Raw genomic sequence first — 23,261 nt, forward strand, 5'->3', positions numbered from 1 at the left:
TGAACAGCCACCGTCTCACAACGTTAACAATGTGCCAACCTTCAGCGTCGAGATACTTCGCCAAAAGGCTTCTACCCGAACTGCAAAACATGAGTTGTACGGAGAAGATAACGTTGCAATTGTGATGTCTCCAAATCCCAGCAATAAAAGTTGCAGAAAATTATGACTACTGGTAGAAATCATAGTAACCGAATTTTCCTTTTGGATGTGTGTAACTTATTTAACCTTCACAAAAATAGCTTGAATGTTATGTCCAACCTTAATCTCTCAGCGTGACCCGTACACACACACTCTCTCTTTAACACTTACGGGTGCCGGTGTCAGATTAGGGCGACCACTTCACACACGGAGAGGGAACACAGTGTTTCCATCAAGCTGGAGGCCGTCTGATAAAAGCCCAAGAGTAGAGGACGGATGATTACAGTCTGTCCTCACTGAGGATGTAAAGAGACAGTGTCTCGCTGACTGCAGCAAATGGAAACTAGGACAATGCAGAGGCCACAGCTGCCTGAAGTAGGTCATTAAAATACATGCAAGTGTAGCGGCACACGAAGCTCCCAGGTGTGACTTCGGCAGGTGTGAAACAAAACCACAATCCACAACAGCAGAGTTTGAATAAGCTGTAACTTTTATTGCACATTCCTGTTTGGTCTTGCAAACGACCTTTCACCTCTTGAACGTTTTAAGACCTCGGCCTCGACCAAACACTCAAGTCGGGAGTGGGACAAAGTCGCCCGGAGTAACTGATCACAGGTCAGATGTGCGCATTCCCTTTACGAGTGAGATTTGAAGCATAGGGAGGTCATACTGATCCTTGATCTGTGACTGGGGAAAACTTCAGTCCAGATCTTTGTGTTCACTGCATTACCCATAAGCCAAATCACTGTCTAGAGCAGGACCAATGGGGAAGGGACAGTAGTGACACCACGGAGGGGACTAGGACGTATTCAAGGGAGCGTTGACATTTTCTTAATTCCACTTTGATGCACTCCCAATGAAGAAAATACTCCCCTTTTATAACCTTCCCCATCACACAAATACATAGGCTATCGTTCTCAGTAATTCTTTTTTTTTTCCTTCTTCTCATTTTCTTGTGACAATACCTGCAACATGCTTCAAATCTTCATTTTGGCGAAACCACAAATAAATTAAAACACAAACATTCATATTCACAACACATTGTGACATTTTTCAGGACGCTTCGAAATAAAAGAAGTAACAATACAATACAGAACCCAAAAAAGAAAACGAAAAAAAAGAACAAGAAAAGAGAAGCATTTGCATTTTTGTTTTTTCCCATATTTTTTCTTGCTTTTCTTGAAAAAAGATATACAGTAGCTAGCTACCAATCACGTATCACATGCAGATATAATACAACATAATCAGTTCACCCAGTTAGTGTTCGCAAACTACCAATCTAAACTATATCACAAAATGATTCTCTTGAAACCAGCAAACACTCAGCGTTTGAGATATTTTCTCTTACTAATAATTCAGTTTACAGTTTTCTCCGCTGACAAGCCGAGAGTTCACTATATGGTCGACCCTGAAAGGACTAACTCGCTTTCGTACATGATCACATACCAGATGGTGTGTTGTTGTTGTTTTTTTATACTCTGCTCTTTTTTTTTTTTAAATCCCGATGGGACTGTAACACACATGTTTGCTCACACATGCACTCACACAGAGACGGACATTTGTTATCGGCCACAAACGACACACACGAGGGGCGGCTTTGAAAACACGGCGCAACCCGATCCAAACGCGGCATGCTGGCAGCGCGGCTCAGCCTCCAGCTCAGCCTCCAGCTCAGCCTCCAGCTCAGCCTCCAGCTCAGCGGTTTAAACTATCCTTCTCCAGGATTACTTTTGGGGCCCTGCTGAGATGCTCCTACGCCCCTGTCTGCCCTACACTCCTCCCCCTCCCCAAAAAACATAGGAGCAGAAAGTGACGAAATGTCAGCGCCGAGCGGGAGGTTTGACATCCTCCATCCTTCTACTCGTCTCTAATGACACTTGGCTTAAATGTCAGACCAATTAGCAGCTTTCCCTCTGACATTTAACTGGCAGATAGCAAAAACAAACACACAAGGAGCCCACTGGATTGGACAGACAAGACGGTCCGTAGCGAGCAGGCGTCCAGCTGATTGAGACTGACGTTGCTGCAGCCGTAGAGTTAATATCAGATATTCATAAAGTCCTTTTAAAGGTTGGAACTCAGGAACTGAGTGTGTCTCTTAAGTAATCACAGCAGGGTAGAGCAAAATAAAAATCTGTCTTCGGCCATTTTGCAAGCCACCTGACATTTCCAGAAGCAGCCGGTAGTGATCAAAGCTCTGCCTCTGCTCTTCTTCTCCTTCTCTCCCCTCTCCCTTCAGTCTCTCTCTCTCTCAGCAGACATCATTCAGGCGGGCTCTGAAAGCGTGCGCTCATTTAAAGCTCCACTCCATCCACGGCAGCGCTCGAGCCCCATGTCTGTCTGTCTGTCTGTCTGTCTTCATTCCTGGGCGTCACAGCCGCCGTCAAGGCGTGCGCACGAGTGTGTGTGTGTGTGGAGCACAGCTAAACGTCCAAAGCGTTTATTCAACTAACCTCTTTATGGTTCAGAGAGAGAGACAGACACAACCTCACACTTGTTTACAGTACTAATAATCAGGAGCTGACATAGAAAGTAGGACAAGACGGCGACGAGTAATTCAGCTAAAAAAAATAAAAAAAAGAGCACTCCCTTTAGGCCTTATAGTGTCATTCACAGTAAATCATATTATTCTCTGTTTAAAGGGTTGTCTCCCTTGCTCACACACACACACACACACACACACACACACACACACACACACACACAAACATACTGAAGCCCGGCCTTCAGCTGTACCATCTGGTATCTAAATCATGGGAAATACAGTCTTCTTCCTCTCCTACACACACACACACACACACACACACACACACACACACACACGATAACATCAGAGTAGAGAGAGAAAGAAAGAAAGGTGATTGACTGTCATTCTATTTATCATAGCCTACATAGTCTCAGCATCAAGCAACAAGTGACTTTTAATTCCTTCATTAGAAATCAACATCCATCTATACGCAACAGTGAGCTCTAAATGTAGCCACAAGAGACGGAGAGAAAGAAAGGAGAAACAGAGTGAACGACGAGCTAAAGAAACGGATACAGAGAGATAAAGAGAGAGAGAGAGAGAGAGCACAGCTCCATGTAAATTACAATCTTGTTGCATTGAACTGTGAGCAACGGCACAGTCGAAAGAAAGGGGAAATGAAGGAGTGAATGAGTGAGTATCAACGCCAGTGCGCTGCCCGTCTATTAAACATTAACAGCTTCATTTATATGTAAATGACCCGGCAGCTACAGAGAGAGAGACGGCGGGAACCGAGAGAGAGGAGAGGATGGGATGAAGAGGACAGAAGAGGGGGATGAGTCTCCTTCATTCAGTAGTCTTTCACATGGGTGGAAAAGCCCAAACTGTCCAATTTTTCCCGTACGCGCGTAGGTGTGCTTTATGACAAAAACTAAAAGAAATCCACCGACAGTAACGCACACTGCGATGCACACACTCCCAGTCCGACAAACATACACACACACACACACACACACAGCCACACACACCTCCCTCTCAGGTCTTTCCAAAATGTGGGGAAGTATCTCCCTGGGCGAGAGGGAGGGGAACAAAAGTTGCTTCTTGGTGGAGGAGTGACGATGATGGCGGCGTGTCTGCTCTCTCCGCGAGTTTCGGTGGAGATGAGGGCAAAAAAGAAAATCCCCCCAAAAAACCCAATAACACAAGACACACAAAACCGAAAAAGAAAAAAGAGAAATCTTTTGGGTGAAACAGCAAAAGGTGAAGATGGGTCATTGTTGAGTTAGCGTGGTGTGTCGTTTTGCGTGTCGGGGCTAGCTGGCTTTTGTTCCGGCTAGCGCGGGGGTCGGAGGGTCGGCGGATGAGCACTCAGCCGTCGGACACGGGCGGGGACACCCAGCCGTACTTCTCGTGGGTCTTCACCAGGGACTTGAAGGTGGCCTCGGCTTCCTTGCGGCTGAAAGCTTTCTTGGACTTCCCTGATTTCCTACATATACGCCCCTGTGAGGACACAGATACAGAGAGAGAGAGAGAGAGAGAGAGAGAGAGAGAGGAAGGGGGAGAGAGGGAAATGAGGTTAGGATTGTGATACAAAAAGATACAAAATACAGACGCCATCAAACTGTCCGCTAATGGGACGGGTTGACGCATTCCTTCATTTCTTTAGGATTCTTAGTGGGGTCTGTACACAATAGTCCTTCATCTCATCTCAGTTCGAGGACACCATCACAAAGGTGTAGCCAACAGTACGGACAGCAAGGTCATGTCTTTCATAATGTCTTTGTTGGAGATTGTTGGGGGTTTTAAAGGAGCTTTATGATACAAACGTGGGTTTTTTAGAGCAAAGCTTCTACATTCTGTGAAATTTATTTTGCTTTCTGATGGAGAGTTGAATGAAGCTTTATAACACGCTCGTTTATTATGTTTCAACACTTTAGTTTTTGTACGGATTGAAGGGACAGTGTGTAGGATTTGGTGGCACTGTGCGGTGTAGTTGCTGAACACCCCTTCACTGACTCCTCCCTTTACAAGACTGCCTTCAGGTAACGTAAAAAATGCAAAAAGGCACTCCCGAGAGTAAGTGTTTGAAGAGGACCCGCTCATTCTAAGCTCACGAAAACACAACGATTCTTAGTTTGAGGTGATTATACACTAATATGAATATTAAATTCCATTTCTGCTAATATATCTCCAAATGAAATGCTACACACTGGCCCTTAAAGAACCAAGATATAACGTGTTATTTACTCAACTAGAGGTGCTGGTAGGGAGATTTGTCTTTATGCTAAGCTAAGCTAACCGCCTGCTGTTTTAAGCCTTGTATTTAACAGACACGTGAGTGGCATCGGTCCTCTTATCTAACTTACAGAAAGTGAATAAGTGAATTTCCAAAAATGACAATGAAGATGAACAGGTGAATAAATAATAAATAAAAAAAACGTCAAAACTGTTATATTCAAATGTTTTCTTGTGTGTCTTGTTGAAGGTGTCGAGCTGGAGGAAGTTGGACCCATGACGTCAGTTTTTCCAATTCCTGGCTACAGCCCTGCAAACAATGTCTGCCAAAGAACCTACTTCCACGCAATCTATTTGTTTGTCTGGCTGTCTGTCAGAAAGCCATTTATGAATAAAATTTCACAAAACTGGACAGACAAACAGGTCCTGAGTCCAAGAACAATTGATTGGCGTTGTTGGCGATGATCTAAATGAAGGATCTCAGCAAGTACGTGATTCATGTAGTTTTGTTTTGCCACACGATAATGGAGATAGAGGTGTCCTTCCAAGTCCTGCCGTCGTGTTTGCCAACTAAGCTGCATAAATCTAAAGCTGCTATGTGTAGATTTTTAGGTGATAGCATTTAAAGCTGCAACTATTGCCAGGAATAATAAATCTGCCAATCATTTTGGATGGTAAAAACTGTTTGACCTGTAAAGTGTCAGAAAGTGGTGAAAAATGACCATCACCGTTGTGTAAAGGCGCAAAAATATTAAGTTTACAATCATGTAAAACAGAGAAAAACAACAAGTCATCACACTGGAGGAACTTCAACCACAAATGTTCAAAGTGACTGTTTAGTAGGTGGAACGAAAGTCTTTGTTTTTTTTGCATGTTTACATTGATTTTGCTTTCTGGGCCAAATGAAGAATATCATTGTGTGAAGTGTACATTAAAAAGCAGCCTATATGTCAAATTTGTTATTTGTCAGATCTGGATTTGCGTTTTTGGATCAAAAGAAAGATGATTCTCTTGCTCACAATTGTCAGCAGTGTTGTCAAGCTCCTTCCAGAAAAAAGTGTTTCAAGTGTCTCCAGACAGAATATAGACAGACAGAGATACAGCCCACACATGCACATGGATGAACTCGCTGGTGAATGCACTGCCTCAGTGGAGATGTTGACAGGGCGAGTGGTCTGAATACAGGTTTAACATTAGATCAATGTTTAAAGGCCGGGAAAAGGGCTTTTAAGACCTCAGGTCCAATCAGAAGTACCCTCCACTACACTGAGCAATGGAGAGCCAAGAGATACCCGGAACCAACTACTGCACTGAATGATGAAAGAGTTGAACATATGACAGAAAATAAATATATGAGCATGTAACCCTCTTGTGTGAAAAGCATCTCACTCGGGGCACCGTGACATCTCACAGAGACATTTTTAGCCATGCAACACCTTGATGAAGCCCTCCCTCCTTCACACACACAGGAGCTAATAATACGCGTGGGATAACAAGGGGCAAAAAACAAATGGAGAAAACAGGTGTGACGATAAAGCTGCTCATTCTGTTTTGTTGGCAGCGGTGCTAAGTCTTCCCTAAAGCCTGTGGGAGGAACTGTCTTCACATTGAAACACTCTGATAGATACAGAGCCACGACAAAGGTGTAAATCAAATAAAAAGTCTCTACCGTTTGAATAAAAATCACCTCAGAATTACAGAAACATAAGAAATGGAAGGTAAATTGGTCTGACTGCACAGTAAATCTCTGGTCATACTGCAGCTATACTGAGGCAGCATCCACCGGGTGAAGCAAATATGTAAGAGCCTTAAACCTGCATTCTTTCTAATGGCCATCGGGGGGCGACTCCTCTGGTCTGATTGTATAGAATTCTATGGGAAAACATACCTACTTCTTACTTGATTTATTACCTCAGTAAACATTGTAAGCACGACTTTAAGGTCTTAATTGCTAGTTTCAAGTCTTCATTCAATATAGGTGTTCATTTAAATAATGGTCCCATTTAGAGTAAAATAGACCATAAAGCAGCGTATGCTTTAGGGCGGGGCTACCTTGTGATTGACAGGTCACATGCCACGGCGTGTGGTGTGTGTTTTCGTCTTACAACTTTAACCCTTTCCCAATGTGTTTTCAGCTCATGAAAATTAACTAACATTTTGGTCGCATAACATTTCTTATTCAGTTGTCCTTAGCTCCACCCTCGTGTCGCTTCTGGCTGCAAAAAAACAAATGGCGACGGACAAAATGCCAAACTCAAAGCTTCAGGACAACAGTCCACAAACCAATGGCTGACGTTACGGTGAATATACATCAACTTCTTATATACAGTCTATGAGCTATACTGATGTGTATGCTGTAGTTGACTCACTAGACACTGGCCTGTTGCAGTGCAATATGTCTGGTACGTTCCTGTAATTATTTGTACGCGCTCCATAACAACACTGCATCACTTCCTTCTACCCAGAATGCTTCTTGGCAGGGAGAAAATGGCACTGAGGCCACTCTACTCTGCTGAAACCACTACTAATGCAATTATTATATATGGTGAGCTCCTCTGCATGCTGCAGTGCAGATAAATAGCCTCATATTGGCAGACCCCCATGGTCTGCACGTTAGTCCTGCAGCTGTACGATCCACTGTCTTGTTTTTTAGGAGGAGAGCACGGGGTAAATGGATTAGGTTGGCCATTGTAGTGACACGGTGTCTGATACACAAGAAAGCAACTTTTCAATCTGTTTAATTGTCCAGCTGGTGCTTAAAAGTAGTTTGACATTTTGGGAAGTGTGATATTTAAGACATCACTCTCATATTTGTGTGTGTCGTAAATATAAAGCTACAGCCAGTTAGCTTAGCTTACCATAAAGACTGGAAACAGTTGGATACTGCTGGCCTGGCTCTTTCCAAAAGTAACAAAATCTGCTTACTAGCACTTCTAAAGCTCAAATTAACATGTTATATCATGTCTGTCTGTACAAAAACACTGTCAAGAGTTGTCTTGACAGTTTCTTGGGACAACGTTTTCACTGCTGTCAACATCACAAACTAGATTTCAAGTCAGCACCGTGATTAGGGTCTTGATAGATATCTGAAAACCTAAATAACTAAAACCAAACTATTTGCATGGCTAGTGGAACATCATGCGTAAGAAAATGTCTGTTTCTTTTGTAAATTGCGGACTACCTCTTAGTCCAAGTCAAAAACAAAATATCTGACCTTACACTTCTATTTTGTGTCAGTGCTAGTTAAGCTAGTTTTCTCTCTAGCGTTTAACTTTGAAACAAGTAAAGTAAATCCGACGTTTTTCTCAATCCTTTCAATTCATTCTAGAAAAAAATCTACAAATACACTGATTCATATTAATCCCTGATTCCTGGTCAAATAACAACCCTGCTAGCTCATTACAATAAGATTAGCAAACTGCGAATTCGTGGTTTAAGGACATAGAATTGTTGTCCCTGTAAAACAGTCTTACTCCTGAATCCAAAAGGCAACAGCTCACATATCTTTTTTTAACTACTTTTGTCTCAACACCAGGAAAAAAGAGCCCAAATACAAGATGAGGACTAGAGAGATTAAACAAGATAAGTGTATCTGCATAATCTTCAACATTAGCCTTGGGAAAGCATTAGTGCTGTATTTAAAAAAAAAAAGAAAAGCTGTCAGTTCCTTTTACAAGACGTGGATTTTAGGACTAGCTGCATGCTTCTCCATGCAGTGAGACACATCAGACACTGTCCAGCGTTAATTCTCTGCTCCCGCGACATCTGATGGATGATCGGTACGTCCTGTTGCGTACTTGCCCGGCTATTTTGGGTCAAAAGTGATGCCAGGGATAAAGGGAGATGAGGTGATAACGTTGAGTGATCTGGAGATTAGGGTTACAGTTTCCATTGCTGTAGCAACACTGGCCTCATTCCACTGCGGGGCTTAGCGATACTCTCTCTCAAGTTGTCCCGCAATCTCTCTCGAACAGACACACATCTTGAAGAGCTTGCCCTATCGTTTCCACTTGTATTTGAATCAATATTGAAATCCACCCCTGCTATAAATGTCCACCATGACGAGTCATTTGACGCATGAAACTAATTTTGAAACAAAAATTGAGTGAAACTAAAACAAGGCAGTATAGGGCCGATCTCACCACCAGTATGAAGGCAACGAGGAAGTCGATTCGCGCTGGAAACAAGAAACTTTTCCCTTCGATGCATCACGCAATGAGTGACTCATTCAGATAGACACAAGCAGCGTTCCTCGGGGACTTGCTCTGATCCACACAGCCATTAAAATGGCACCTAAGCAGCGCTGTCTGAAACCTGCTCAGCCTCTCTGTGCAGCCAGAGGCCTGTAATACAGATTACCCAGGCTGACAAACCCAGATAATGCACCAATTGGCCACTGTCACAGAGCATTGGGGAAAAGCCTGGATATGTTGTTATCCTAATATCTTCATGCGTCACCATATGTATAACACTACGGCCATTGTTGAAGAGGTGCGATTACCGTGGTGATAGATGGCAGGGAGGACTGGGCCCTCATCTTGTTGTGAGCATCATGTGTATGTTTTTCAGTTTGTTACCTATGAGGAGAACATGGTATGTGTGTGTGTGTGTGTGTGTGTGGACAAATTAGATGGACTCTGTTTGCATGTGTCTACCCTGAACATAGTGTGTACGTGTGTGTGTGACAGAGAGAGAGAGTATGATAGGGGAAAAGAGTGACAATATGCGTGTGGATGTCTACAAGAATGACTCGGCGTGACGCATCCAAAGCCGGACGGAGAGAGAAAGTAAAAATATCTGGTCGTGAGAGAAAGAATGGGCAAACAAAAGTGTGTGTGAGTGTGTGTGTGTGTGTGTGTGTGTTGCCAGCTGAGCGCCCCCGGGCCTATACAGTGCCATGTCAGTGTTTATCTATTTCAGCTAAGCACTCGCTGGTTGAGAGGTACACACTCGTGTAAAGTGGCTGCTGGGTAATCGTGTGAATGGAGATCAGTCAATGGGCAGCGGAGGGAAGGCCCCAGTGCATCTTGGGAAGCAGCTCTGGGGGCATTGGGGTGTGTGTGGGATGTGGGAGATTGCATAACGCAGACATGTGCTTAACGGGGTCGGGATAAACAAACAAGGATCAATGTCATCCGCATCAGATCGTTAAGGACAGCCCAGTGGGTCTGATGACGGGGTCATTAAAGGATAATACCACTGTCTTTTTTTAGGTTAGTGTCATTGGTTTAGCTTCCTCTGTCTGCACACAGTCAGCATACCACTTTGCTGTCATTCATCCTTGTACAGACTTCAATAGAAAAATGAAATCATCACAGAAAACAGGAAACCTTAAAGGGGGAACTCCACGTCCCACGTTAAACAGCGTCATGTCTTCTGAAGAAACTTTCGAAAGCTGGAAAAAATAACCCTGATGATGTCATAGAGGGGGGGTCATCTCGGCTTGGAAGTGGGAAGTACACATTTTTTAAGAGAAAGTCTACACTACTGACTCAATTTGAGAAAAGCAACATTGAGAAAAGCAGCAATTTATTACACGAGAGAAGGTGGAACCAGCGAATGTGTGTTTTTGCTTAATAAATGGAAAAGAAGGATCAATCTTCAAAATTCTTGTCACCTCGCAAATTGTTTTCACATCTTTTTACCGGGTGTCGTCTTTCGCACTTGATAGCAGCTCATTTCAGGCTACGCACAACTGGTTTGTATTTTCAAATGAGTGACACCCAGCTGACAGGTGATTTTTACGTGACGAAGGTCTGAAGACTGAAGTGTTGTCAGTGTGAGTACGAGTGACTGACAGTCAATACAGAAATGAATAGGGAATAAGATGTCTGCAAAGAAATCTAATTATTGTTGCCTGCAGTGCAAAGTGAGAAGAAAAGAGTAGGTTATAGCCAGGAGTATACTTCTAAATACCACTCGTGTACTTTCTAAACACTGCTGTACAGACAGCAGTACAGATCAACTACCAAATTAGCTCACGCTACAAAGGCACTTATATCAGACATGAGGTGTTTCTACCACCTGCAAAGCACTATGGGCCTTAATTCACTGTCATACAAGATAGATTACAATGTGCCAGTGATTGCCTAAAAATCGGAAGTTAAGTATCCGAAGGCCAGACTGGTGAACTGGTGATTACCTTTAGTAATGTCTCCTCATTTCAGCTTGTGTGATTGTGTGTGTGTGTTTGTGTGTTCCTTCACATCTGCAGGTCAAGACATGTGTGTCTCTGTTGACTTTCACCTCAACACTTTGTCACTGCGTGTTTCCTCTCACACTAAAAATAGGCAGCAAGCTTCTAAATAAACTACTTCCCTATTGTCAGAGCGAAACCGGTGCCCAGGGAGGAATAAATCTATCCTGTTTGTTGAAGTTTATATATATAGTTCCTCGTTTGTCGTGATGCATGAGTGACGAGTTCATCTCGCAGAAAATGAGGACATGCAAGCGCCAGCGTGGGCACACAACCACAGAAGAGACGAACAAAGACATAAAGAGGTGCACACACACACACACACACACACACACACACACACACACACACACACACACACACACACACACACACACACACACACACACACAGAGGAATAATTAATCAATATTGTTTCCATTAGCAAACTGGAGAGGGATGACACTGCACCATAATTAGGGAGCACTGCGGAGCTGCCTGCTCATCTCCTCAAGCAGCAAATCAAGATGAACACACACACACACACACACACTCACACACATGTTCCTCTCTCTTAGCTGTGGGTACAGTTTTGTTGTTGTTGCATGACCTTGCTTGGTTACAGATGCTTAATGACAACAGAGGACTCGGGAATAGTGTTCAGTTATATCATCCAAGACAAAAAAAAGCACTACGGGGTTGGGGGGGTTTGGGCAGGAGAATCCAGTGACAGTTTACATAAGGTCTCCTGCCACAGCGCTGTCATGCTGCTGACGTCAGACAGAGAGTCAGTGAGGAGAAAGAAGCAAGACTCTACGGATGAAATGACTGGGATATGATGCAAAAGTGAGCATTTTGAAAACGCTATTAGAAAACTGTGATTCTTATCAGGGTGGAAACTAGAAAATCGATTCAGAGTTCAACGATTATAGCCAGGAGTGCATTCGGAGATTCAGGCTTTTCTATTGAAATTGCAGAGCTGCTGCTGCAGTGCACTGAGGATGTGAAAAACAGATTTGACAGGATTACATAATCCAGTCAGTCTAAACCAGAGAAGCCTGCTGGTAGGTAAGCTATACCTGCTGCCACCATTTATTCAAATGTCTTTCCATCCGTCATCACGCATCATCACATGTTGAATAACTTCGTCCAATAATCTGCTGTAGCACACATATTGTGAGGCTGCATTAGAGCCAGTGGAGGGGCCGCTCCATTTCATGGCAGATGCTGATTTATGGAGGCAATAAAAGGAGAGCAACCCGGTGCTGCAGAGAAGAGCTTGAATCAAGGAGATACTGAGGTTTGGGCTGCATGAAATGGCTGCTGTAAAGTCACATAAAGATTAATAATATTCACATTCATGGGTTGGCTCACAGCAGGGAGGAAGGGGAGGAGACTACGGGCCTACGATGTGACACCGATAGCTCACACTGAGCATGATGAATGCTATAAATAGGCTAAACATATAGCAAATGCATCAATTGTACTGCATGTTTTTATCATTTAATGATAAAGTAACTGTCTCCCATTGGCACATATTTCCTATTGGGATAAACTCGTGAATTTCCCTTTAAACATGTTGACTAGAGAGATCACTCCACTGGTGTCCAAAAATGACACTCCATTCAGGAAAATAAAAAATGAAAGTAGATTAGCAAAGATGACATTACCAAAAACATGTTTTCTCCAGTTGTATTGTACGAAATACTGCTTTAAACATTCATATTAGACTAAAAGCCTCGCTATGGTGGACATATGTTGTACATGCGTAAAAGCAGTTTTACGAGTTAATTACGCATGACGCACGAATGCCTAATGGGATTGGTCATACCCAGTGCGTGTAGTGGCTGAAAATGAATGTACTAGACATGATTAACATGCTGTATGGTTGATGGATCACCCGCCAGCCCTTCATCCCCTCACCTGTCCTTTTACGAGGCTGGCCGCAAACTGCCTCATGACTGCCTCCACCGTGTAGGCGCTGGACCATCCGCGGGGTGTCAACAGCTCCATGCATATGGCCCCGCCATCCAGCACGTAGCCGTTCTCCAACCGGGGCGTCAGGACCCGCATAAACGGCGGCGAGAAGGGGAAATTGTCGGGAAAGGTGACGTTGAGCAGTATGAACTCGGTGCTGGTCTCCTTCATGTCCTGCCACAGCGCCGAGTCCTTGTCCACCTGGTGCAGCTTGACGTTCCAGTCATACAGGTTGTCCTCCACCAGCTCCACCGTGATGAAGTTGTCCCCTAACCTCCTGATCTCCTGTAGCTCCTTCATCAGCCTCCGCGTCCGGACCTGGGTGCAGTGTTGCCGGTGAGGCGCCAGCGGTGGTATCGAGGTGGCAGTGGTCGCTTTACTCCCGCCTCCTCCCGTCTGCTGCTTCTCCTTCGCATCCTTGCCCTGCTTATCCTTGCCGGACGGCTTGTCCTTGCCCTGCTGGTCCAGCTTCCTCGCCTTAATCTCCGGGGTGCTCAGGATGTTGGTTTCGTTGGCGGTTTGACAGTGTTTGTTGGCGTTGTTCTTCTGGTTCCCTTTAGTCCCCTTTAGCGAGCCCTGATGGTGCTTCGGGTCCTCGGTGTCTCGGTCGTGCAGGCGGATGAGACCGATCTTCCGCAGTAAGGTGGCCATAATTTTCTATAGATCTATGGTTCTCCGCCGATCCCCCCGCACAGGGGCAAGAATCACCCTTTACAGTCGGTCCCCGCTCACAGAGAAGACCTTTCTTGATGCTGATTATCAACCTTGTACCGCAATCACCCCCTCCGCTCACTGCAGCCACAGGATGAACACAACCGGGGAGCCTGTCCAGTTTTCTCCTCAGTGCATCATTTCGACGCGGCTCGACTGAAGAACGAAACAGTAAAACCACAATAAATGCGAGTTTAGGTGAATATTCACTTACAGACAACACCAAAATAAAACAGTTTTGTCTAAGTAGATTATTGGAAGTGTACCGACACCATGACTGTGACTGCAGCTATTCAACGATAGATAGATACATTACGCACGAGCAGTGCATACTAGTGTGAAACATATTAGCAGATGAGCGTCTATTATTGTTTTACACCGAATAAAATACATGAATATATTACAGGAATGTTAACGTAATGAACATAAAGAGAGGGGAAAAAAACATAATGCATCACAAGGTTGTTACAACAAATGATCTTCTCACTAATGATTAGACACACTAGGCTCCTATAGGAAAAATATAGGAACACAGACTATGGGAGAATAAAACACATACATATTAATATTACTAAGGTCACGAAAGGCTTTGAGGATATATGCACCATAAACGGTTGAAAAAATACTATGGATTATATTATTATAGGGAATTTAAATACCATAAATACCATATGCGCCAAACAAGATAAATTCTTATCATAAGAATATGACACATTCTCCTTTATGTGCTCCGCCGCCCACACGGACCCAATATCAGACCAGCAATCCGACAGCAGCCCGTGCTTACCGTAGACGGGTGAGAATCGAAGTATGTCCGTTTTTATATCTGGTTATGTAGACCGAACACCGATCCCGTTGAGAGTAAAAAGCAGAAATGTCTCCACCGTCCAGTAGACCTGCCGTCGGAGGGAGCTGCAGCGAAGAAGAGAAGGAGAGCCTTTGATGTGTGTGTGCAGCTGCGGCAGCTCCGGTTTTAATGCAGCCGAGGACAAACCAGCCCCCGGTAATCCTTCTGAGGCAATCTGTTCCCACCGGTGAAGCTCTAACATGGCTAGGCCTTTTTTTCAAAATAAAAGCCCTGAAGTTGCATTCAAAGTAAACTAAGCACCAAAATGGATAAATTCATTTTGAAAAATCATAAAGAATATAGGCCTACTGTATATGGAAATACAGCAGTGGCATAATCCGGTTGACGATTACAATAAGGACCACACATAATAATACATTGATCAACATCAACTATAAGCTTCTATAAATTGATGCCTTTCACCATACAACTCACCACATCTTAAACATCAACTCATTAACTATTGGACGTGTAAAGAAAATTGTCAACACATTAAGATATGATTCATATCAGGGAAAAATAGAAAACTGTCTTTAAATGAACAGAGCAGTTGAACAAACGATTACTAAAAAAAATAGCATCATTTTTAATCGAATCTTAATGTAATATTACTTTTATTTTGAAATTCCATGGTATATTTCCTTGTTTATTCTGGCTAAATCTGTTCAGTTTGACGTTCTTGTGTAGAGAATAGACTATTGCCTCTATTCAATGGAAACAAGGAGGATGATGCCGGAGTAATGTAATCTCAACGTCACTGACATTCACTCTCACTTTAGTCTCCCACTTACCCCAATGCTGTCAGCACATTTATATATGACACTGTCACACTGAGTGACCAAAACTCACTTATAATAAGAGACAGATAATAAGACTAAATGTAGGCCGGTGTCTCGGCATTTGTCAGACCTAAGGTTTAATTTTCCTTCATGAGGTGTATGATTTTAAATGTAGAGAGACATTGCAGTAATATATTTCATTTTTTTCTAAACATATTTGTAAATTTGCAGTAAGTACATACTGTACTGTGTATGTACATTCGGTCATACATAGTAATAATACAACATAGCTGGATGATGCTGGATATGAAACAATTATTTAATTGTGGCACATATTAATATACATTCTCATTAGGATTTACATCAGTAAGCCAAGAACATTTGGCATAATAATTGTACAATACTGGTTTAGATGCAGTCAAATCCCTCTGCCGTAATGAACTCAATCCAGTTTATGGTTTTGACAAAGAAGCGTCTTCTCAACTGGCAGCGCGACACTTTGAGGCAGTTTACGACAACCTGTCATTGGTCGTTACCTTGGTACCAGAACAGCACCCACAGCGATTGGCTTATTCTGTTGCCGTAAAGTACTTCGATCGTTGTGACTGCCGTAGAGTCGGTGGTGAACAGGCAAAGCCGATTATTTTAGACAAAAAGGAGTCTTTTAAACGGAGTATTTTCTATTTATTTCCGTAGTTTAAATATAGTCGGTTAAAGATGGCGGAAAAATTTGATAATCTGGAGGAGCATCTGGAGAAATTTATCGAGAATATTCGACAGTTGGGAATCATCGTCAGCGACTTCCAGCCCAGCAGCCAAGCAGGACTCAACCAGAAGCTGTGAGTCGCGAGGACGTTTGTAACGACACGAATCTGCGAGTGAGCATCGTGTTTAACTCTACTGTTGACTTTTCTTTCTCAGAAACTTCATGATATCCGGACTGCAAGACATCGAGAAGTGCCGTCAACAGCTCCACGAGATCAACGTACCGCTGGAGGTCTTTGAGTGAGTCTAGTAACGTTAACTTAGCTGTTCTGTTGTTGTGCCTGTCCGGCTTTCATAACCTATATACTACTAATAATAATATCTTCTTTATCTGCTGTTGTCTGCTGCATTACTGTGGGTGCACGTATTTGTTGTGTTGAGAGAATAGCTTTACGTTAAAGCCACGCCAAACCCCATTAGAAATTCTGACGATTTTACATTATCATTACTTTACGGCAATCTAGTAATGGTACAGGCCTCTGTTTTTACTTTGACTCTGGTTGTTAAGAGCCACTTTTAAATTCGGCATAGATATGTATAAAAAAAACCAACTAAACATTTTTAATTATATGAATATTTTCACCATTTTGTTGCCACTCTTCATGGTGTGCTGTATGCCCAGACCGAAGGCCAAGCTACCGACATTTAGCTCATGGAATTCCTAAATCCTTTATCTGTGCTTCATAGCTTCGTCCCGGCTCCCTCGGCTGATGTTGTGCCTTGTGTGCGTGTGTTTTGTAGATACATCGACCAAGGTCGAAACCCTCAGCTGTACACCAAGGAATGTCTGGAGAGAGCCTTGGCGAGGAACGAGCAGGTCAAAGGGAAGATTGACACCATGACGGTAAGTGATTGTGCCAGGGTCGCTGAGATTCCCCACCAGTGACACAGCGAGAACAAACTGCACAAACAGACTATCTCGCTGATTAAATGCTCCCAAGCGTGTTTGGGAATTTCTTAAAAGACAAAAAATGTCCCTTTCAAGGATGGTCTTCATTAAACAAAGAGCTATGTACTCGAGTTAATCCTCTCTGTTGAGTAGCTGATGAATTATTTGTACTTGGACACAATGCTTGAATCAACAGCTCTGCTCTAGTTATCAATAATTTGATACATTTACTCTACATGCAGATGTTTTATTTGGTAATGCAATTGAGCACAAGGCAGATTTCTTTTTGGTCTGATCAACGTTCATTAGTTTATCATCTTCTACATGAAAAGTAGTTATTATCAGTATCGATGACAAACCAACATCTGCTGTTTTATTGTCTTTTATTTCAGAAATTCAAGAGCCTTCTAATCTCCGAGCTCGGCAAAGTCTTCCCAGAGGAGATGGTGAAGTACAAGGCTATACACGGAGAAGATGCCCCCTCCTAGTGACCGCTGCCACCCCAGACCTTCAGCCTGTGAGCCTTGAATTGAAAGCCTGAACTGAGTTTGACCGAGCAGGTTCCCCCAGAATATGATAAAAACCTTGTTATTTCTCGTAAATATCGTGATGCTGTTGCTGACTAAGAGTTTTCTTTTAATTTCTGCTCAGCACCGTGACTCAGCCAATCCTGTCCTTTTCTCTCCATTTAAACTGAATTTAAAGAAATGTAAATCAATAGCGAATATGTGGGACGAGTGGAGAAGGGAGAGCGATCATTTTCAGCTCTGGGTTGATGTGCTGCCAGGAGACACATTTAGTTTTAATGTCCTGTTGATGATGCATGGGCACTCAGTGGGCAGCAGAGGCCGTTTCCACAACTCCTAACTGTACGGAAGATAAATGTTCAGGAGCTGCAAGGCACCAATCTGACTTTACTCCCATCAGATGTACATACAGTATATTTATACTCTTACACTTTTGCCTTTTGTAATGCTTCCTAATCATTGTGCAACATACGTTTGTACCACAACACAGTTCATGACGTTTTGTATCGAGCTCAGGTTTCTAATGGCCACGATGATTGAATGCAAATGCTCTTTGATGGTAATTCTGTGCCTGATCGCTTGTCGTGGTCAGAAATGAGTCCACTCTTTATTTGTACCTTGTTTGTATTATAATAATTTTTTGTTATTAAATGATCCTTGTCGGACTGGTTCTGTGTTTCGACATTGTTTTTATTACAGGCAGGAGATTCAACCAGTCACCTGTGAGGTTTGTATGCTTCAATCTTACAGAATTACTCGTAAAATATAAGATGATATAGAGTATAAAATATGGCATTATTAGTAGAATTTTATGTTGTATTTGCTGACAAACATTGTTATTTTGCTGTCATTGTACATGCACAGAAATAAATATACAGCTGAAAACAAGAACAACAAAGATGAACAAGAGTAAAGAAAGAATATAAATGTATATATATATATAAAGTACGACAATGTCTAAGTCAGGCTGTCATTGTATATTGTAAACTATAACACAGTAGTGCAACGGTGCAGAGTGCAAATGCTGGTAGAAATATTAAATCATTCATGTACCAGGTTGCTTTATATACATATGTACAGTAAAAGCATTTACATTTCAGTTTACAGTATATTAAGTGCATACAACAACTTAAAATCTTATTTTCAGGGATTCAAAATTATTAAAATACCAAAGAATATGAAACTGATGAAACCAAAGTATACAGTATATCTATATATATTTAGTACTATTGTATTTTGTGTATTTTGTGCTATTAGAAATAATAACCTAAAATAAAATATAAAAAAGGGTAATTATGGAATTATTTTAAAATCCCATGAACCAAGATGACTGTCAAAATAAAAGCCTGTAACTTGGCTGAATGTGTCAATGGGCCAGCAGCAGACATGATGACGCTCAGCTCAAGAGTCCTCCAGAACGCCTTGCATTGTAACTATAGACAGCCGGTGCAAGTGTGAGTGTCTGCCCGTCTATAGCAGAGGCACAGATGCTCTGGAGACAGGGCCGCGTCATCAGGCAGGTCACGGCCCACCACGCCTCCTCCTTCTAGGGGTTTAATCACGACGACGCCCCCCCGGTGACCCTGGAGGCCGATCCTCTGGGAGAGAAGGAGGGAAATGAGCTCTGTTATTGGTTTGTGATCTATGCAGCCAAGTGATATGGTCAGCCCTCTCCCCTCGCTGTCACTCTTCCCTGAGGATTACCGAACACGCGTCTCGTTTAGTCAGCGGTGGTTTAGTGAGGACTCAGCTTCCATCTTCTATCGGGGGAGGAGTAGAGTCCCGGATGCCATATTTCTCAACCTGCTTTTTAGATGTTGCATGTACTGTATGTGCTATAATGTATTAACTGGTTGATACTTACAGCCTTTCTGTGGAATGTTACAATCTTACTCCTAATTCTTGCTTTTTAAAAGGAATAGTTTCTTATTTTGGGAAATACACTTATTTGGCTATCTTGAGTAAAATGAGAAGATAGATACCAGTAAAAAGTACTGTAACAAAGCATAACAAACATATGAGTTGTCATGAACACATGCCTTGACTCCTCTCTACATTTGTGTCTCTTCCTCTCCCCTTTTGCTCGCATCTCAGGTGGGAGGAACTGAGACGCAAGGAAAGGAGTGAAGGAAAGGAATTGTGGATGTACAAACTGAGAAATGAGAAGAGGCAGTCTCTCTCTCTCTCTCTCTCTCTCTCCCTCTCTCTCTCTCTCTCTCTCTCTCCCTCTCTCTCTCTCTCTCTCTCTCTCCCCCCCTGGCTTCTACCCTGTTTGGTTACTTAGTTTAAGATTTCACAAATTTTCCTTTTAATTATGTAAAACAAACTTCTTTTTTAGTTACAACTCATGTGTGGTCTCCCCTCCTTTGTCCAGTCTTGATATGTGCTGCATAGGCGGATTTTGTAACCCTCGGCCAGGGCCAGGCTAGCTGTTTCCTAAATATTCCTGTTGAGTTCACGCATTCTTTTGGCAAGGACAGTTTAGTGTATACCCACAAAACCTGTGGAGTATATAAAGGCGTAGCAGTACATTTCATCTTTCCACTGCTTGAGTACGACGGCATTAGACGAACAGACCTGTCGATACAGTCTTTCAGCGAGGATGCACTCAGAGCACGTCAGCCGCCTCCATTCCTCCACTCTTCATTGTCACCTATTTTTACCCTTTGACCACGCTTCTGTGACTCCGGATGACGAACGTTCTCACTGCAGCGAGTCACAGAGGCGGTGGTCAAGGGCACCCTTTCAATCCAATAACAAGCCGATTCGGAGGAGTGAGGAATTAAATTAAATGCTGTTTTTATCCAGTTTGCGATTGTGTCTGCTCACCGTGACATTGTTGTCACCGGGTGACACTCTGATTGTGTGTGTGTGTGTGTGTGTGTGTCGTGATGCTTGACTAAACTGAGAGCATTGTGCTGTACATGTGTCTCAGTATGAAGTGCTGAGGTGTGTTGGATGACTCATCCAAGGTGACTGAGTCTTTCTCTCTCCTCCTTTTCTTCCCCACCCGTTCACCTCCTCTCCTTGTGCTCTCAGGACCCCGAACAAACATCATCTTCCTTTAGTTTCCTCCTTATGTCTTTTTCAATGGCCAACATTTTTTCTTCTCCTGTCGCGTCCTTTGCTATATTTTCAAAAGGGCACTGGTGCGTTGGAAAATGTGGAGGTGGGCTCTCTTTCCCTTCTTTCATTTAGTCATTCTCATTGGCTTGAAGGGTGCTTTTAACGCAGGAGGACACAGGTCATATAACACGCTGGGTGGAGTAAATACCGCAGAAGCCAGGTCTTGAGATTTTTCATTTTGTCCGCTAGAAGAGCCCTCCATTCTCCAATTTCATGGTGTAAATGGGCCACTCGACAAATTGCTTTTCAAAAACAAAAGGAACGGCTGCAGTGCCAGCGCTGTCTTTGTCCTGCAGGTATCATATTGTGAAGGTATGTTTGGTGTAGTATCAGGTGAGCTGTTGCCTTTGCAGTCTCTAAATAGTTAATTCAATCCCCTGAAAACATTAATTCGGTCAAAGAAAGGCATTAGTAACAGTAAGCATGCAGCCAGTTATCACAAGACCTCCAATTTAACCACCATTTATTTTTAGCTGAATGCATATTAATTAAATACTATTTTTTATGTCTGATCTATACATTTATTTGATCAAGCCTTGTATCTAAAAGAAGACACTTAACTCCTTTACAGGGCCTTTAAAGTGTTCTATTGTCACCTCTTGCCCCCATAAAAATAATTTGTCCTCTCTCCTGGTCAATTCTAGTTCGGCTACACTGAGGAAGGCGGATGTATATTTATAATTGATAATCAGTTGCATGCACAGGCTGCAAATGTCCGTCGATAGAAAAGGAATATATTGTTGGCTATTGCTATTTCAAGTGAGTACACTGACATGTTAATGCTCCGTAAAGATGTTCTTTGCACAAGTACTTTTACTTGAATAAAAAAGTACTTCTGAGTCAAATACTCGAGTCCTCTTTTCGTCCCTGTCAATTAGCCCAACTGTAGCTTCCCAGGCCTCATGGTCCTCCCCGTTCTGTCTCCCTTTGTCAGCATCGTGGTGCATCAGCTCTCAACTTGAGTGACGTCAGTCTGTCACGCTGGGAGACGTTTAACCTGCAGAGGTGTTAGCCAGTGTTAATCTTGGACCCAAAAGCTGAGCAGCAACAGCGGCTGGCAACAGCTGAATGAGTTTGTTTAGAAATCTTGGCGAGTTGTATTAGGGGGAAGCTGAGCAAGGGGTTGCAGTGGAGCAGGGGCGGTAGAGAGGACTCATGGGATCACAGGAAGGTAATGAACCTGAGGCACAGGCAGACACGGATTAACGTAAACACAAGAAGGAACTTTACGTAAGCTCTTTATTTTTGCCGTAGCATTATCACCACCGTGGCAAACTGAACGATCTGGCAAAGACGGTAGTGTAGAGCCGGGAGCTATATACTGCAGGAGCTTGATGAGTGGATGGATTGCAGGTGTGCAGGTTGATTGGCAGCAGGAGTGGAATGAAGAGCCACGGCCAGACAAACAAACAGACAGACACACAGAGAGAGAAAGAGATAGAAAACAAGCAAAGAACCAACAAGAAACTCAAGGAATGTGGGAGGGACACAGCAGAAAGAGTTGGGCTCGTGGGGAGAGGTGTTCACTAAAATAACCTAATAACAGAATTAAGAAAGACAACACTTTTTATAAATGAAGTAAACCACGACAAACTGTTGAGGAAGGTTCTAATGCTTGTTGGGATTTTTAGTAATTGCATTGTTACAAATCTGGACAGCCCTGTCTCCTGAACAACGTGCGTTCCCTTTCAACAAAATAGCATTGTGAATGACGTTTTGAGGGAAACACATTTTGTCGTGGATCACATTTGCTTTTGACGCATCACAAATAACTTTCAAAAGAGTCAGCGAAGGGAGGAGGTTGGGGCGGTGGATGAGTCGCAGGAGACTGCTGTGAACCAAGTCATTTTGTTGCTTCAACAAAACCAAGTACAAGTTGTGTTGCCAAAACCTAACCAAGTACTTATGTTGTACTTTTGTTTCGTTTCATTTCATTTTCGTAGTCTTTTAAGCCAAACCATTATGTTTTTTTTACTAAACCTAACCAAGTGGTTTTGTAGTATTTTTGAGTTTTGTTTTTAAACTACGTGTTTCAAACTGTTTCAAACTGCAACCGTAATCTGTGAACAGAGTTTTGTAGGAGCCAGGGTTGTCCTGACGCAGAAGTTTTGATTTCGCTTTGACTCGCTTGCGTAGCTTGTACAGAGTTTAGCTTGTTTTACCCGCCTGCCTTGAAGCCTTTCCTCTCAGTGTCTGCGGACCTTCAAAATGCGTCACATTTTTCCTATTTTATCTTATTTTATCTTCATGCAAATGCTTTGGGACTAAAGGGCTGGAACGGCAGTTGAAATGTACAATCCTCCCTTGCCCTTGGGTCGGCCCAGGAAACACAAAGGCGGGGACTGCTGCCTTTGATGCTATTAGCATAATGTCTTTCTGATGCTAATGCTAAGTGCCTCAGACTAACCGCTGGAGCTCACACGGCCCACAGCCATGATGGTCTTCCACGGCTGCTGATCGGACTCTCCCTCGCTCTTGTCTCTAGCATTGTGACCACTGGCTGCCGTTGCCTCAGCTTTGTGATAGCCATTCACCTCAATGAAGGTCAGGAGGCGGACCCCCTCTCCCTTCTGTCGCCCTGGTCACCATGGAAACACCCCTCCCATTAGCCGTAACCCACCCTTT

At 43.1% G+C, this 23,261-nt stretch overlaps 2 protein-coding genes across 2 annotated transcripts; one reads left to right on the plus strand and one right to left on the minus strand.

Moving 5' to 3' along the window:
- Positions 1 to 3,881: 3,881 nt before the first annotated feature.
- Positions 3,882 to 13,760, minus strand: ube2ql1 (ubiquitin conjugating enzyme E2 QL1). The gene is made up of 2 exons (XM_076075383.1): positions 12,939 to 13,760; positions 3,882 to 4,105 (listed from the first exon to the last, which is right to left on the minus strand). The coding sequence occupies exons 1-2, from the start codon at positions 13,641 to 13,643 to the stop codon at positions 3,974 to 3,976; spliced, it is 837 nt and encodes a 278-aa protein (XP_075931498.1). The 5' UTR covers positions 13,644 to 13,760; the 3' UTR covers positions 3,882 to 3,973.
- Positions 13,761 to 15,903: 2,143 nt separating this feature from the next.
- On the plus strand, positions 15,904 to 18,180 carry med10 (mediator complex subunit 10). Its single transcript, XM_076075285.1, has 4 exons — positions 15,904 to 16,168; positions 16,251 to 16,334; positions 16,836 to 16,938; positions 17,376 to 18,180. Exons 1-4 carry the CDS (start codon positions 16,047 to 16,049, stop codon positions 17,469 to 17,471), a joined length of 405 nt encoding a protein of 134 aa, XP_075931400.1. The 5' UTR covers positions 15,904 to 16,046; the 3' UTR covers positions 17,472 to 18,180.
- Positions 18,181 to 23,261: the final 5,081 nt, after the last annotated feature.

The sequence above is a fragment of the Anarhichas minor genome, unplaced genomic scaffold, assembly GCF_050575085.1.
Source record: "Anarhichas minor isolate MPS153535 unplaced genomic scaffold, ASM5057508v1 ptg000051l, whole genome shotgun sequence".
NCBI classification, from domain to species: domain Eukaryota; kingdom Metazoa; phylum Chordata; class Actinopteri; order Perciformes; family Anarhichadidae; genus Anarhichas; species Anarhichas minor.

What these genes read in the sequence shown, in the direction of transcription:
- med10 (XM_076075285.1), top strand. Translation starts at nt 16,047, where the DNA reads ATGGCGGAAAAATTTGATAATCTGGAGGAGCATCTGGAGAAATTTATC. An exon ending in GTACCGCTGGAGGTCTTTGA is followed by an intron (nt 16,335 to 16,835) that starts GTGAGTCTAGTA and finishes TGTGTTTTGTAG; the next exon opens with ATACATCGACCAAGGTCGAA. An exon ending in GGAAGATTGACACCATGACG is followed by an intron (nt 16,939 to 17,375) that starts GTAAGTGATTGT and finishes CTTTTATTTCAG; the next exon opens with AAATTCAAGAGCCTTCTAAT.
- ube2ql1 (XM_076075383.1), bottom strand. Translation starts at nt 13,643, where the DNA reads ATGGCCACCTTACTGCGGAAGATCGGTCTCATCCGCCTGCACGACCGA. An exon ending in CCAGCCTCGTAAAAGGACAG is followed by an intron (nt 4,106 to 12,938) that starts GTGAGGGGATGA and finishes GTGTCCTCACAG; the next exon opens with GGGCGTATATGTAGGAAATC.